This window comes from Leptonychotes weddellii, chromosome 8 (genome assembly GCF_054177405.1).
Source record: "Leptonychotes weddellii isolate Sample4059 chromosome 8, ASM5417740v2, whole genome shotgun sequence".
NCBI lineage: Eukaryota > Metazoa > Chordata > Mammalia > Carnivora > Phocidae > Leptonychotes > Leptonychotes weddellii.
Genome location: NC_138376.1, coordinates 80,775,923 through 80,790,410, shown reverse-complemented (window position 1 = coordinate 80,790,410; position 14,488 = coordinate 80,775,923). Strand labels below are relative to the sequence as shown.

At 40.4% G+C, this 14,488-nt stretch overlaps 1 protein-coding gene across 8 annotated transcripts in view; it reads left to right on the top strand.

Moving 5' to 3' along the window:
- Nucleotides 1-14,488, top strand: part of RTN4IP1 (reticulon 4 interacting protein 1) — a 50,813-nt gene that overhangs the window by 11,498 nt on the left and 24,827 nt on the right. For all 8 annotated transcript variants that reach the window (XR_014147870.1, XR_014147869.1, XR_014147868.1 and 5 more), the window contains exon 5: nucleotides 9,162-9,210. Coding sequence is in view for 2 of the 8 variants with exons in the window: in XM_081828747.1 (XP_081684873.1) it covers nucleotides 9,162-9,210 (49 nt within the window). In the remaining 6 variants the exon portion in view is untranslated. The remainder of the gene's footprint in view (nucleotides 1-9,161; nucleotides 9,211-14,488) is intronic.

Below are 14,488 nucleotides of genomic sequence, written 5' to 3'. Positions count from 1 at the left end.
TACAGGATTTCTTTATAACAAACAGCTTTTTCAAATTAAAACAAAGCTTTCTAAGGTAAGGGTTCAGTGTGTTTACTTTTTCCCTTTTTGTTATATAATTGTATTTCTGCAATAACTGAGCATCCGTTAACCAAGGTGATAGTTTAATATTGATGTCACATAATGTCATTTTTGCCCGCACTTTGATATCACTAGAGAATGTCAGATGCAATGATTTTTTTCTTACCAGCCCATCCATAGTTTCTTCATGATTTATTAAGTTGGAAAACATAGATAACCTAGGGCTCTCAAGATGATAGAGATGTTTTAAAAATTGGTTACGCCAGATATTTTTTGAAAGCAGTTTAGTCTGATGGTTATATTTATTGGTAGTGTCATGGTACATCTTGAATATTTCATGATCTACCTGAAATTCATCTTTTACTGGGAAAGTTGTACTTTACTCTGTTTGACAGAAGTATTAGAAAATGTTAGAAATTGAACCATTCCTCTTCCACAAAATAAATTTCACTTTTAAATTGTGTATACTTGAAACTCAATGCAGTGAATTTAGAAATGCTTTTTACTGTTTCTTATTTGAGGTTAGCCTTTATGACAGTAAAATTTTGTCACGTAATTATAAATTGGGTGTCTGATTAATTCTGTTAAAGAATTAGACAGGTTCCAACTTGAAACTATTGGGTTTACCGCCCTCCCCCAACCACTGTGCTTACATGGTAATTATAATACAGCTTCCTTCCTTCAGATGCCTTCTGCCTGGTCTGCACCCCACCACCCACCTGTTTCCCCCGCACTCTCCGCTCCCACCGCCCCTGTGGACTTCAGGTTTTCATTTGCACTTGACTTACGGTTAGAGGGGTAAGGGGAAGAAGAAAGAAGCCTCAGGAGTTTACTTGCTGGGAGAAAATCGCGTGGCCGGGAGGAAGAGGAGAGGGAGGGTGGAGGCTCTGGCCAGTGTGATGCAAATGAGTCTTGCCTCCGCTTCTGGACCTATTTTGCTGGGGCCCCAGGAGGGCTCAGTAGGAATAGTAGGAAACTCTTTTCCTGGCACTTTGTGGTTTACAGATGCGCTTTCTGGGTGACTAGGGTACTATCTTGTGAAGCTCGAAAGCCCTCTGCTCTTCGGGGCGCTGTAACTTAGCCTCCAGCCTTGCCAGTGAGCCGCAGCTGTGTCGTGTCGTCCCCCCCTCCCCCTCCCCCCCCCCCCATCATAGCTGACTAAGTGGCCAACCTTGTGATCTTTTTCAGTTCTTCTTAGCATTTCACCTCTCTGAAGTATATGGCCCTGCTGGTCACTTAAGACTCACTTTTTCCATGGTTTCAGGATACCAGACTCCTTTAGTTTTCCTGCCTTTTTGAACACCTCTTCTAATTTTTAGAGGACCCTCTCTTTCTCCAACCCTTAACTGTTGCATTCCCCCTGTGTCCACTCCATCACGGCTCTGTCTCCCAGAGGTCTCTCACCTGCTCCCAGCTTCTGTTCCTATTATGGTAGTTTGCAGATCTGTTTCTTACCCCAGCCTCTCTGCTGAGTTTCAGTTAGACATCCCCTTTGTATTTTAAACTCTACTGGTGCAAGACAAGACTGCCTGCCTGCCACGCCGAGTCCTCCTCTGGATTGCTAACGTCCATTAACTGGCATTTCCCTTCAGCCAAAACCTGACACTGTTTCCAAACTCTGCTGCCTTCCCCTCAGCAGCTCAAGTCCTTGTTCATGTCCCGTAAAATTTAGGAAGGCTGTCAAACCGGGGGGGGTGGAAATGTCCTCCAAGTTCCTTTAATATGGGGGCTGTAAGATTTCAAGGCATTTCAGGTTTTCTTCTGCAGTGAATAGGCCTAAAATACTTTTGCATTTTAATTGACAACCCTCATTTACTGGTTTGTGGTTGAGGTCTTCCCTGTGGTGGTGTCAGATGACAAAAATAATACGTACTGACGCGTTTATCCTTTACTTGAGGGGAGAAGCACGCATAGATTGTGGAGCACAGTACCTCACAGGCATGAAACACCCTTCCTGAGGGAGTTGGGACAAGAGTGAGTTTTATAGGGCGTTAGAAGAGGCAGCACAGAAATGGCATGATTGCCTAGGAGGTCAGTGATTTCCTTATAAGGCTAGCAGGGCGTGTTTTCTAGGGTAAGGCAAGCTAGCTAAAGCTGAGCTGGAGGATTGTGATTGGTGTTAGGTTTCTTTGACAGTGATGCATTCTTTGTAAATGTAGACCGACTTGGGTTTAGATTTATGGCGTGGGCCAGGCCACTGGGGTGGCCTCCATTTTGTGGGTCCTGATCTACGAATTAACTCTATTAGTGGCATATTGTAAGTTTTTACAGGCCTCATAATTGGAAGAATTTTCTACAGACGAGCTTCTGGTTCTGTATATCTCAAACCTTGTTTAACCATTTTCCTCCTTCACTACTTGTATAATCTAGTGCTAGGTACCATGATACTTGGTCTTATCCTAATAAGACAATAATTTCTTGATGCTTTGTTGTGTCAACTTAGTGGGAAGTAGGAATATTCCTGGAAGGCATTCTTAAGCCAGGACAGCCTGCAATAACTTAACTCTACTCAGAAAGGACTATGAACCCCATCAGTATTATCCACTAAACCCAAAGCATTTGTATTTCCAAATCCGCTTCCCTCCCACCAAATCGGGTGTTACTTGTCATGAGGGGAAGCATAATGGAGGGTGTAGAAATGGAAGGAGACAGAAATTTTAACTGATTGTGGTTAATAGAGAAGGAAAAATCATTTTCCCTTTCTGAATTCTCCACCGAGACCTCTGTAATAGATTAACGAGAAAAACAAACAGAAGTTTATTAACATGAATACATCAGGTATATGAGATACCTGGGGAAAATGCACTCATATGGGTAGCGTAGAGTTGAGGCTAAAATCTTTAGCTAAAGACAAGAGGAGAAACAGGTAGGGAAGGCCAGTTGTGAAGAGGTTACCAGGAAATGCATGGTAAAATTTGTTATACAGATTTAAGTTGGTGTCCTTTGCACTGATAAGGGTCTAATGTTATCTCTGGGGATTAACCTTTGTCCTTCTTGGTAGCTAGGAGAGGTGGTACACCTTTATCAATTTATGTCCTGCTTTAGGCTACAGAGGAAGGGCAGAGCGCTTTCTTGTATCTGCTGCTTCTTAGCTGCCTTCAGTTTAAAATAATCCTTATGCCAAAGTGGTATATTTTGGGGCAGCATATTCTGCCATCCTTCATTACCATATCTTTTGCAAATTTTACAAAAATCTATGTTCACACAAGTATTTCGCTAGGGCTCCTCTCAGGGTCTTGTGTAAGTAAAGGGCTTGGAGCTTATGCTTCATTGGAAGGAAAATATGGTTTTCCTCTACTCTTCTAAGTTCTTGCCTGGATCCCCTGTAACAAAAGACAGATTAAAAAGGCAAAAGCACACAAATTTACTTAATACAAGTTTTTGTTTTTTTTTTTAAGATTTTATTTATTTATTTGACAGAGACACAGCGAGAGAGGGAACACAAGCAGGGAGAGTGGGAGAGGGAGAAGCAGGCTTCCCGTGGAGCAGGGAGCCCGATGCGGGGCTCAATCGCAGGACCCTGGGACCGTGACCTGAGCTGAAGGCAGGTGCTTAAGGACTGAGCCACCCAGGCACTCCCTTAATATGAGTTTTATGTGACGGGAGACCCTCATGAGGAAATGAGGATCTAAAGAAGTGGTTAAGCCTGAGTGTTTTTATGCTATTTTTGATGAAGAGTGAAGAGTCTTAAAAAAAAAAAAAAAAAGTGATCAGAAGGTATGAGCTAAGCATAGTCAACTGGGAAATTTAGCAAGGCCTGTTCGTTCGGATTCCTGGCTGTACCCTTCTGTCTTGGAGATACGGATGTCCCTGTTCTCTAGGTATAGGAGCACACCTCTCACCTGAGGGTCTTATGACCTGCTTCAGGGAAGAAGGTCAGGGAATCCTTCCTGTACATGCTGTTTAACTTCCTTTAGCTTAAAATATTCAGTATGCCAAGGTGCCATATTTTGGGGTGGTGTGTCCTGGACCCTGTTAGTTCCATGGTAAATCTGACTATGCTCCTTCTCTCTCTTCTCTCTCCTGTTATTGCCATCATAAACATTCTTTCCTTCTGTCTTCTTTTCTTCTCCCTGTTCTACACCAGATTGAAGGAACTGTTGATTTGGTATGGTTCCCACTGCTTGTCCTGTTCAGGGAGATGTGTTCCCAGTACTCCTAGTTAAAATTCTGAATTTCGTTTCCCACAGCATCATTGTTATACTGTGTATGAGGTTCTTGGTCCATTATGGGTTAACTAAACCTTAGTAAATGGCTACCCTGGGCAGTGAGCCAACATATATAAATAGCTTTGTTTTCATGGGAAAATGTGTTTAAAGTTCCAAACAACTAATTCACACATGAACTCTTCTGCAAATTGGGGAATGTCTACATGAATTACAGAGGCTTAGAAGGGGACACACAAATCCAGGCTATCTCGGTCGAGTGTAGCAGATTTGTTTTGTAGTTCTCTTCTACTTGTTCAGATTAAGTTTCTCACTCAACTTTAGGGAGTAAATTTAGCATATTATATTTTGCTATCTTTCACCCCCCCCTTTTTTTTCCAAATTTAAAAGTAGTATGAGAAATTAAAAAATGAAATTATATATTTTCAGCATCATCCTTAGTTTTTAAAGACCATTTGTTTCTACTTATGGAAGAGTTAGCCATATTTAACTCATCTTTGTTTCTGAGCCATTAGGACTTTTTTTTTTTTTTTTAAGATTTTTATTTATTTATTTGAGAGAGACTGCACAAGTCGGGGGAGAGACAGAGGGAGAGGGAGAAGCAGACTCCCGGCTGAGCAGGGAGCAGACTCGGTTCAATCCCAGGACATGAGATCATGACCTGAGCTGAAGGCAGATGCTTAACCGACTGAGCCCCCCAGGCGCCCCTCCCATTAGGACTTTAAATAGAGGGTAATCTAATCTTGCAATGTGGCTTTTTTCCTCCCACAAGTACATGGTCTGGGGGGAATCATGAAGGTCATATACTTCTATGTTAGAAAGACCGGGAAGTATGTATAAGCTTAAATAAGATTGAAAATGCCAAGTTTTCTTTTATACTGACTCCTAGGGTGATCCTCATTTCATAGGAGATGAATATGAGGTCTGCAGATTCAGTTAGTGAGAGAGTTGGGACTAGAACCCAGGTCTCTAGATATCCAGCCCTGGCATTCTGCTTTCTGAGGCTAGGCCAGGATCTAGACATTTGAAAGCTTATTCCTCACTTCTGGATCTCAAGCTGTTTGGTAGTAGGTTTCATATGTATGTTTTTTTGTTTTTTTTTTTTGCAAGGCAGTCAGGGTGTTGATGCCTTGCCTCTTACAGCTGGAATACTGACAGTGTGATTGTAGAGGGACTTAGGTGCCCAAATACTAAGTGAAAAATGACTCAGTCATGGAAGAGAAGCCACCACTGAGTTAGTACCTTAATGTATGTTTAGGCAGAATTGAGAGATTGGGCAGAAGTGACAGAGAAAATCAAATTGTAAGGCTTCAAAATGCATAAGCAGTGTAATAATTATTCACACTTTCTCCCATATTTTTTATATCTGCTACAGTCCAAACCCCACTGATTTCAAAAAGAGCTCCTCATGTGAACTTAGGAAGTAAGGGCGGAACGTGATTAAAAAGCTTGGCAATTTTGAATTACAGTGATTTTTTTTTTTTTTCCCAAATAGAGTATTTCCTGGGCACTTGCTCTATACAATAAGCAATATTCTTCACTCTAGCAAATGGACTTCTGCTTCAATGAGGCTTGAATATACAGTGTGACTATTATAGCAAGCTGGGTAGAAAGCATTTCTGCTGTATAGCACTTCAGTGAAGGGCCACTGGGGGTAAGCAACAGCCGCTATTTTCCCTTTGTATTGGAAGGGCTTTGAAGAGTACAAGAATAGTTAGTTCAGCCATAGGACTTCAGACCATGGAGGACTAACCCACCTTTTGCTGGCTTGAAAATTCATTTTGCCTGCTGTCCTTTTTTGGGGACTTTCTTTGAAGACGAGTGCAGGGCTGGTTGAATCTGCACAAAACATGGAGTTTGCAGGGCCAGAGAAGGACGGGTCTCCAGGTCTTTACAAGCTGACTGACTGTATGTGGTACTTCAATGGGCCTGCTCCTTGCCCCTTTTGCACTTGGGGGCGCCATCAAGTGGCGCCATCAGGAACTGAAGCTACTGTTGTAGAACCATTCCTTCTGCCAAGCACTACTGTGAAACGTTTTTGCTTTTTTATTTGGAGGAATAAGACTGCTTTGGATCAAGAGTTATGGGGAAGTGAAGAACTGACAACAATAAGGTTGGAGATGTATCTGGCAGTTGAATCCTTAAGCAGCCATTATATTTGGTATCCTCTTCATCCAGCCTTCCCAGGGAGAGAAGGAGACATGAATTTCAAGCCTTTCTTCGTTGGAGGAAATTTTAATGAGTCTTCCAAATAGCCGGCTGATTCCGTCACTTGAGCTAGTAGCAGTTGTCTTGATTGCAGCATATGATGCTGATTCGGATGACTGTTAAGAAACATCAGCCATCTGCTACATCCAGGGTAGTGTGCCTAGTCCTGGGCCTAAGGTCTCTGCCCTCGAAGCCTTCCAGAATAGCTTGGGACACAAGTGTACGCATGAGAGTTAACAACCTGGCAAATGCCAGACGTGTGGCATTGATACCCAGTTTGGCGTGCTCTTAGGGGTGTTGTGCAGGAAAGCTGGGACTTGGCTTCAAGGGCCAGAGACATCCAGCAGGCAGCGAAGGCATCTGAGAGTCTGAGGAATGGGCCAGTGTGCACAAGACTTGGGCATAAGAGTGAGGGGGCTAGGGTGACTGAGATGGAGAGGTCTTTTCAGAAAGTGGTGAGACATCAGAGTTGAGATAAAGATTAGATTGTGAAGGATTTAAATGAGTGCTTGACTTGTTACATTTCTATAAATAGGAATGGGCCAGAATAAGAGTAGAATATTTCCTGGATGAATTAAATTTTTTTTTTAAGATTTTGTTTATTTGAGGGAGCGGGGAGGAGGGAGGGAGGCAGAGAGAGAGAACATGAACAGGGGGAGGGGCAGAGGGAGCAGTAGACTCTCCGCTCAGTGTGGAGCCCTATACAGGGCTCCATCCCAGGACCCTGAGATCATGACCTGAGCCGGAGGCAGATGCTTAACCGACTGAGCTACCCAGATAGGGGGTGAGGCAGTTTTAATGCTTTCTACCCTCTACCTCCCCACTTAAGAAGTACTCGAGCTATTAGTGTATGAATTGAAGGATTTTAGAGGAGTTCATCTTTAAATTTTTTTCCATTCTGTGCAATTTATAATTCTTCGAAAATTAAAATAATTTTTCTGGAAGGAACACAATTTACAAGGAGACTTGTTTTAATTACATTTAGTGGTATTAATTTCAAAGGAAATAGCTGGCTCAGAAATTTTAGTAGTAATTTCTAAGATCTAAAGGGTGAAAAACAGCCTTCTGTGTGATTTGGGTAGGAGAGAAGAACACAAAATGAAATGAGGGTTAGGATTGTAGACCAAATGCATGTCCCGAGGTTCTGTTCACTTGCTAGAGATAGGGGGCAAAATTCTCTGCACTTTCTAGCCACCAAATCAAAGAGGGACCCACATATTTGGCGAAACTGGAGCTGAGAGAGAGGAAGTCATTTTGGGTTGGGACTGAGCTGATGGGAACCCAGGACTGGCATGTTAAGGGTGGTGGGAGAGGCATGGAATCCAAACCCCCAAAACAGTAAAACGATCTAGGCTGTTAGACGGTATCAGTGGCAATAAAATGGAACCGAAGGTAAGATGAAGAGTGCAGACAGAGTGAGGGAGAGAGCCTTGAGGATATGTGAGGAACAGGAAATCCCTCTGAAAAGGCCCTGACCTGGAAGACTTGTCTCACACGTTCCAGGAGCAGCAGGGGAGGCCAGTGTGGCTAGAGTAGAGTGACTGAGGTACAGAGCTGAGGAGATGGGGGCAGAGAGGGAGGGAAGGGGGGAAAGGGGGACCCACAGCCAGCAGCTATGAAGTTTACAGTAACAGAAAAATAGAAGTTCAGCTACTCCCACCGTGTAGTCTTTAGAAAAATGTTTTTCTGTGCATACTTAGAAAGCAAATGAAGAATTCTCTCAACAGTATCTCCTTAGCTAATGTGGTATCAAACATTAAACGCTTTTGATAATGTCCCTCATTCTGGGTGGGTAGCATAACACCAAAGTGCAGTTCAATACAAATGATTTTCTAGGGCCCTGAAACTGAACAGTTCAAATAGGCAATTCTCTGGTGCTCTAGCTTCATTGAAGAAGAAAATGTAAGAATACATAAAGCAGTGATTCTTGACTAGTGATTCTCTTTCGGGTCACATACTTTTTTGGGAAAATCAGTCTAGATCCTTCTCCTCCCCAGTGCAGGCCTGCAGAATCCCACCAAATTTTGCATGTTACCAGAGTCAGTTCACAATTTCAGAGGGTTCACACCCCCATGCACCCAACCCCAGCTCATCCATAAACTCCAAGCTGAACACCCTTGGTCTAGAGGGACAAGAAGGCTACAGTAAGCAGACGTAGTAAAAACCTGGAGCCCAAGGTTGTTTGTGCTGATAGGATGGATTCATCTGCTTTAACAGGAAGCCAAATTGAAGATAAGATTGATTTCCATTTATGAAAGTTGATGAGCTTGTCGGGACATGTCTGAACAAAAGACATTTATTCCACTTTGGCAGGAATGTGGTCGGGAATGTGATTTTTCTTAGAGAGCTACTGAATCTACTGTAACACACTAAAAAAGGATCCCAAAGCTCCCTCCTATAGAGAAAGCTATGGTAATTTTAGCCTGGAAAAATTGTAAGGCGGATGTTACCAAGAACCGTCTGCGTGACTTAAAAAAAAAAAAAAAAATATGTTGGTATTTTTGGTATTTGGTATTCTTGGTAAAGAGTTCATAGAATGTTTAAGCATTTATAGATTCTTGGTGAACCTAAGATGAAAATCCTTGTGTAATATAATCTTAGGAAGATGAATGATTATTTGCTTTTGGGATTATTTATCTTTGAGCCAGCTCATGTTGAAAACCTATTTATTTATCTAGTTATGTTGACCTAATATTTTCATTAATTGTAGTTTCTTTTGCATTGCAGTGTTTTAATCCTGGGTGCTTCAGGTGGAGTTGGTACTTTTGCTATACAGGTAAGACAGTTTTTTTAAAGTCTTCTGACTACAAAGAGTATGTCCATGAATTTATAAATTCACATATTAGAAATTATTTTTTCTTAAAAACTGAGAGAAAGCTAGGTTCAGTAAATTCATTGTAATTTCAGCTTGCTCTTCTAAGAAGGAAACTTCCTAACATAGAAGGAAGCATTAAACTTTCCAGTGGTTTAATATATGAGTTAGTTTGTGGATATCCTCTATAGCAAATGTAGGAAAGCTTTTAGGGAGGAAGGCTGGGGACAGTGGGGGTAGATGGCAATTTGCAATTTGGTAGAAATGAATAAGCTGATTCTAAAATGTATATAGAAATGCAGTGGCCAAAATACGGTAAAGATGGCACTATTCCCCCAATGTGATCTACAGATTCAGTGCAATCCTATCAAAATGACAATTGCCTTTTTTGCATAAATGAACAAGCTGATCCTAAAATGCGTATGGAATTGCAGGAGACCCCCAGTTGACAGTCTTTAAAAAGAACAAAGTTGGAGGGTGCATATTTCTTGATCTTAAAACATAATACAAAACTACAGTAATCAAGGGGTGCCTGGGTGGCTCAGATGGTTAAGCGTTTGCCTTCGGCTCAGGTCATGATCCCAGGGTCCTGGGATCGAGTCCCGCATCGGGCTCCCTGCTAGGCGGGGAGCCTGCTTCTCCCTCTGCCTCTCTCTCTCTCTTTGACTCTAATGAATAAATAAATAAAACATTAAAAAAAAAAAACTACAGTAATCAAAACATTGTGATACTGGCATAAAGATAAACATATAGATCAATGAAATAGAATTGAGCATCCAGAAATAAAACCATACATCTATGGCCAGTTGATTTTTTTTTGACTAGGATGGCAAGACCATTAAATAGGGAAAAGAGTAGTTTTTTTAATTTAATTAATGGTGCTGAAACAACTAGATATCCATATCTAGTTGGACGTTGGACCCCTACCTCACATTATATGTGAAAACTAAACCTGGGTCAAAGACCTAAATATAAGAGCTAAAACTATCAAACTTCTAGAAGAAAACAAGAGTAAATCTTCATGACCTTGGATTTGGCAACAGATTTTTAGGTATGACATCAAAAGCACAAGCAACAGAAGTAAAAAAAAAAAAGATAAATTGGACTTCATCAAAATTAAAAGCTTTTGTGCATCATCAAAAGACACCATCAAGGAAGGAAAAAGATGACACACAGGGAGCAAATCTTTGCAAATCATTTCTCTAATAAGGGTATAACATCCAGAATATGTAAGAATTCTTACAACTCAACAAAAGACAACCCAATTAAAAATTTAGCAAAGGACTTGAATAGACTTTTTTTCAGAGAAAATATACCAATGGCCAATAAGCCCACAGAAAGATATTCAGCATCATTAGTCATTAGAGAAATGCAAATCGAAACCTTAGTGAGATGTCACTTCACACCTACTAGGATGGCTATTAAAAAAAACAAAAAGAAAGAAAGAAAATGGAAAATAACAATGTTGACCAGGATGTAGAGAAACTGAAACCCTTGTCCACACGAGTGGGAATGTAAAATGCTGCAGCTGCTGTGGAAAACAGTCTGGCAGTTCCTGAAAATGCTAAACATAGGATTACCATATGACTGGGCAATTTCGTTCATTCGTAGGTATATACCTGAGAGAAATGAAAACATGTTCGGACAAAAACTGGTACACAGATGTTCATAGCAGTATCCATATTCCTGGTAGCCAAAGAGTGCAAGCAACCCTAATGTCTGTCAACTGATGAGTGAACAAAATGTGGTTTATGCCTTAGTGAAATCTTATTCAGCCATGAAAAAGAATGAAGTTCTGGTGCGTGATACAGCATTGAGAAACCTTCAAAACATTATGCTAAGCGAAAGAATCCAGACACAAAGGTCACATTTTGAACGATTCCATTTATATCCTGTCCGGAAGAAGCAAATCCATAGAGATGGAAAGCAGTTTGGTGATTGCCAGGAACTGGAGGAGAAAGAAAGGGAGAATGACTGCTTAATGGGCATGGGGTTTGTTTTTGAGGTGAGGAAAATGTTCTAGAATTAGACGGTGGTGGTGGTTGCACAACATTGTGATGTACATAATGAATTGTACACTTTAAAATTGATGAAATGTTGAATTTTAAGTTTTTATATGAATTTTACCTCAAACAAGAAAACAAAACAGTGCCCTTAGCTTCCAGAAACGGGATGGCACTAGTGGTGGTTCCCATTAGGGTTGAATGTTTTTTAACTGACTTCTGGGGGAGGGGGCTTGATTAAGCCTCCTCAATATGCAGGGAGAGGCCCTTTCTGCAATATGGGCCTAGTGAGCATACTCAGAGGCTCTGCCACATCACTTTCCAGGAAGGAGACTTTGGGTGCTATGATCTCCCATCCGGACCCCATCTTGGATCCTTTGAGGACCCAGATAGTGCTGGAATTTTCCATCTACCTGCTAACTAAATTAGGGGAAAGGGGAGAGGACTCCTAGGGGATGCACACACACCTTGACATCTTTTCAGTTCATCATTTGATACTGCTATGGTCTAAATGTTTGTATCCCTCCTAAATTCCTGTGTTGAAGTCCTAATGCCCAATGTGGTGATATTAGGGAGGAGGGCCTTTGGGAGATGATTAGGTCATGAGGGCTCTGCCCTCATGAGTGATATTAATGCCCTTATAAAAGAGGTCCAACAGAGCTCCATAGCCCTTCCACCATATTGAGGACACAGCACTGGCTATGAATCAGGAAGAGGGCTGTCCACAGAATGTGACCATGCTGATGCCTTGATCTCAGATTTCCAGCCTCTAGAACTGTGAGAAACAGATTTCTGTTTATAAGCTACCCAGTCTGGTATTTTGTTAGTGCAGCCCAGACTAAGACACCCAGGGCCTAGTCCGGATACTGAGCAAATGTAGGTTAATGAATGACTAAGTGGAAAAGAAAAGAAGGAGGGAGGGTGGGAGGAAAAGAAAAATACCATATCCTGTTGGTTAGAGTGTAAATTGGTACAAGCACTTCGAGAAATCATTTGGTACCATCTACTAAATCTGAATATGAATTGCCCTATGGCAACCCAACAGTTCCACTTTTATGAATATACCCTATACTTATTTGCACAGTTAACATGCATGTTTGCCAAAAGATATGTACCAGATTAGAGATATATCATCTACCAGTGGAAACAACTCAAATGTTCGTCAGCAATGAAATGGACAAGTAAATGGTGGTATATTCTTATGCTGTAATATTATATAGCCTTGAAAACAAACTAGTTGCACACAATAAGGTACATGAATGTCATGGGCAGAATGTTAGTGAAAGAAGTCAGACTATATGATTCCATTTAATGACATTCAAGAATAGGTGAAACTAAAGAATAGTGTTTAAGGATGGCTACCTAGAGAGTAAACCTTTTATTTATTTTATTTTATTTTTTCAAATGAGTGGGGTGGTGGCAAAAAGGGTCATGTAATAGTCCAGATGGTGGTGTTACTTCTAAAGCAGTGAGGGAGCTTTGATTGGGAAGGGGAAAGTAAGGATGCCCAGGAATATGGTGCATGTTCTAGTGTTTAATCTAGAGTGATGCTTATAATACTGTTTGCTTTGTAATACGTTTATATTCCATGCACTTATCTGTGGGTTATATTTTAACAAAAACATTTTAATAAAATAAAAATAGTAATAGAAAAGTATCAAGGTTAGATCTCATACAAAGTTATTATGAGAATAAAGAGTAGAGTAACATATCTACAGATGATAACACATCAGAAAACATGCCCACTAAGACAGATCAGATGTAACTTACAATTTCTAATTTTTTTTAACCCAATATGGGTTTTGAATTCACAACCCTGAGATTAAGAGTCACATGCTTTACTGACTGTGCCAGCCAGGCATCGCCAAATGTACCTACAATTTCAAAGTAAGTTTAAAAAAGTAAAAGTATACAAGACATGAAAAACAAAACAAAATAAAACTGAATTGGGAATACTCAGAAATATGTTAAAGTAAACAAAAAAATTATTTATCAATGAAGACTAAACTAGAAGGAATTCAATAGCAAATAAACAGAACACATAATGCTGCCCTAGATAGTAGTAGAATGTATAAATAGGAAAAATTTTAAATTACAAAAGAAACCAAGAAAAACAGATTTAAGAGGAAATGCCAAATATTGAAGTCAGGAAAGAAGATTGATACATAGGTAGTAAGAGGCTCTGAAGAGGAAAACCAAAACAAGGGAACAGAACAAATACTAAAATCTGTAATTCAAGAAAATTCCCTATTTTCTTGAAATTAAAAGATTTGAAACTACATATTAGATGACCACAGTGCTTATCTAAGAACATGGACCTAGATTGAGCAATATCAAGGAAAACCCTAGTTAATAAAATTACCGGCTTTCAAAGAAAAAGAAAAAGGGGCTCCTGGGTGGCTCAGTCGGTTGAGTGATCTCAGCTCAGGTTTTGATCTCAGGGTCGTGAGATGGAGCCCCGTGTTGGGCTCCACACTGGGCATGGAGCCTACTTGAAAAAAAGAAAAAAAATCCTTGGGACACTTAAAAAAAAAATTGTGTGACTTAGAGGTAAAATTAGATTAACATCAGACTTTTTGACAGCAGTGCTGTAAGGCCAGGGGGGAAAAAGGAGTAACATATTTAAGACACTCCAGCAAGAGTATACTAAGACTATACTAATTTTATATACAGCAAAACTGGCCTTCATGTATAAGGTCACATACGAACTGTTAATAACTTATAAGAACTCGGGGAATATGTTCTTATCCTTTTCTGAGAAATGTACTAGAATATGAGCTTCTGACAACCAAAATGACTGAGAGACGTCACATTAAGGGCTGGTGGTAAATGTTAAGTGTAAATTTATCTGTAGAACTAAAACCAAGGGCTTAGAAAGAGAGTACATTGTGTAACAGCCATATCCTCTGACAAGGTAAATACAGCACAACTATTTATTAAAAGCGGGGGAAAACTGGGAGAGCATTGTTAAAATTCTAATGCTTTCATTAATCAGCTCTGTAGTATTAATACTAATAGTGTTAGTATTATTCAGAGGCTATTCAGTGTATTATATACAATAAAACAGATGGATATTTATAGCATATTTTAATTCTGTCACCCCCTGTGTCTGACAGCCAGGATTTTAGGTGTGGAAGGAAGGAGATACAGAGGTAGCAGGAAAGAAGTTAAGTAAAAGCTTTGTAGTCTTAAATTCGAATTGGAAGTATCAATATGAACTCAAGAGATACTTTGTGTAT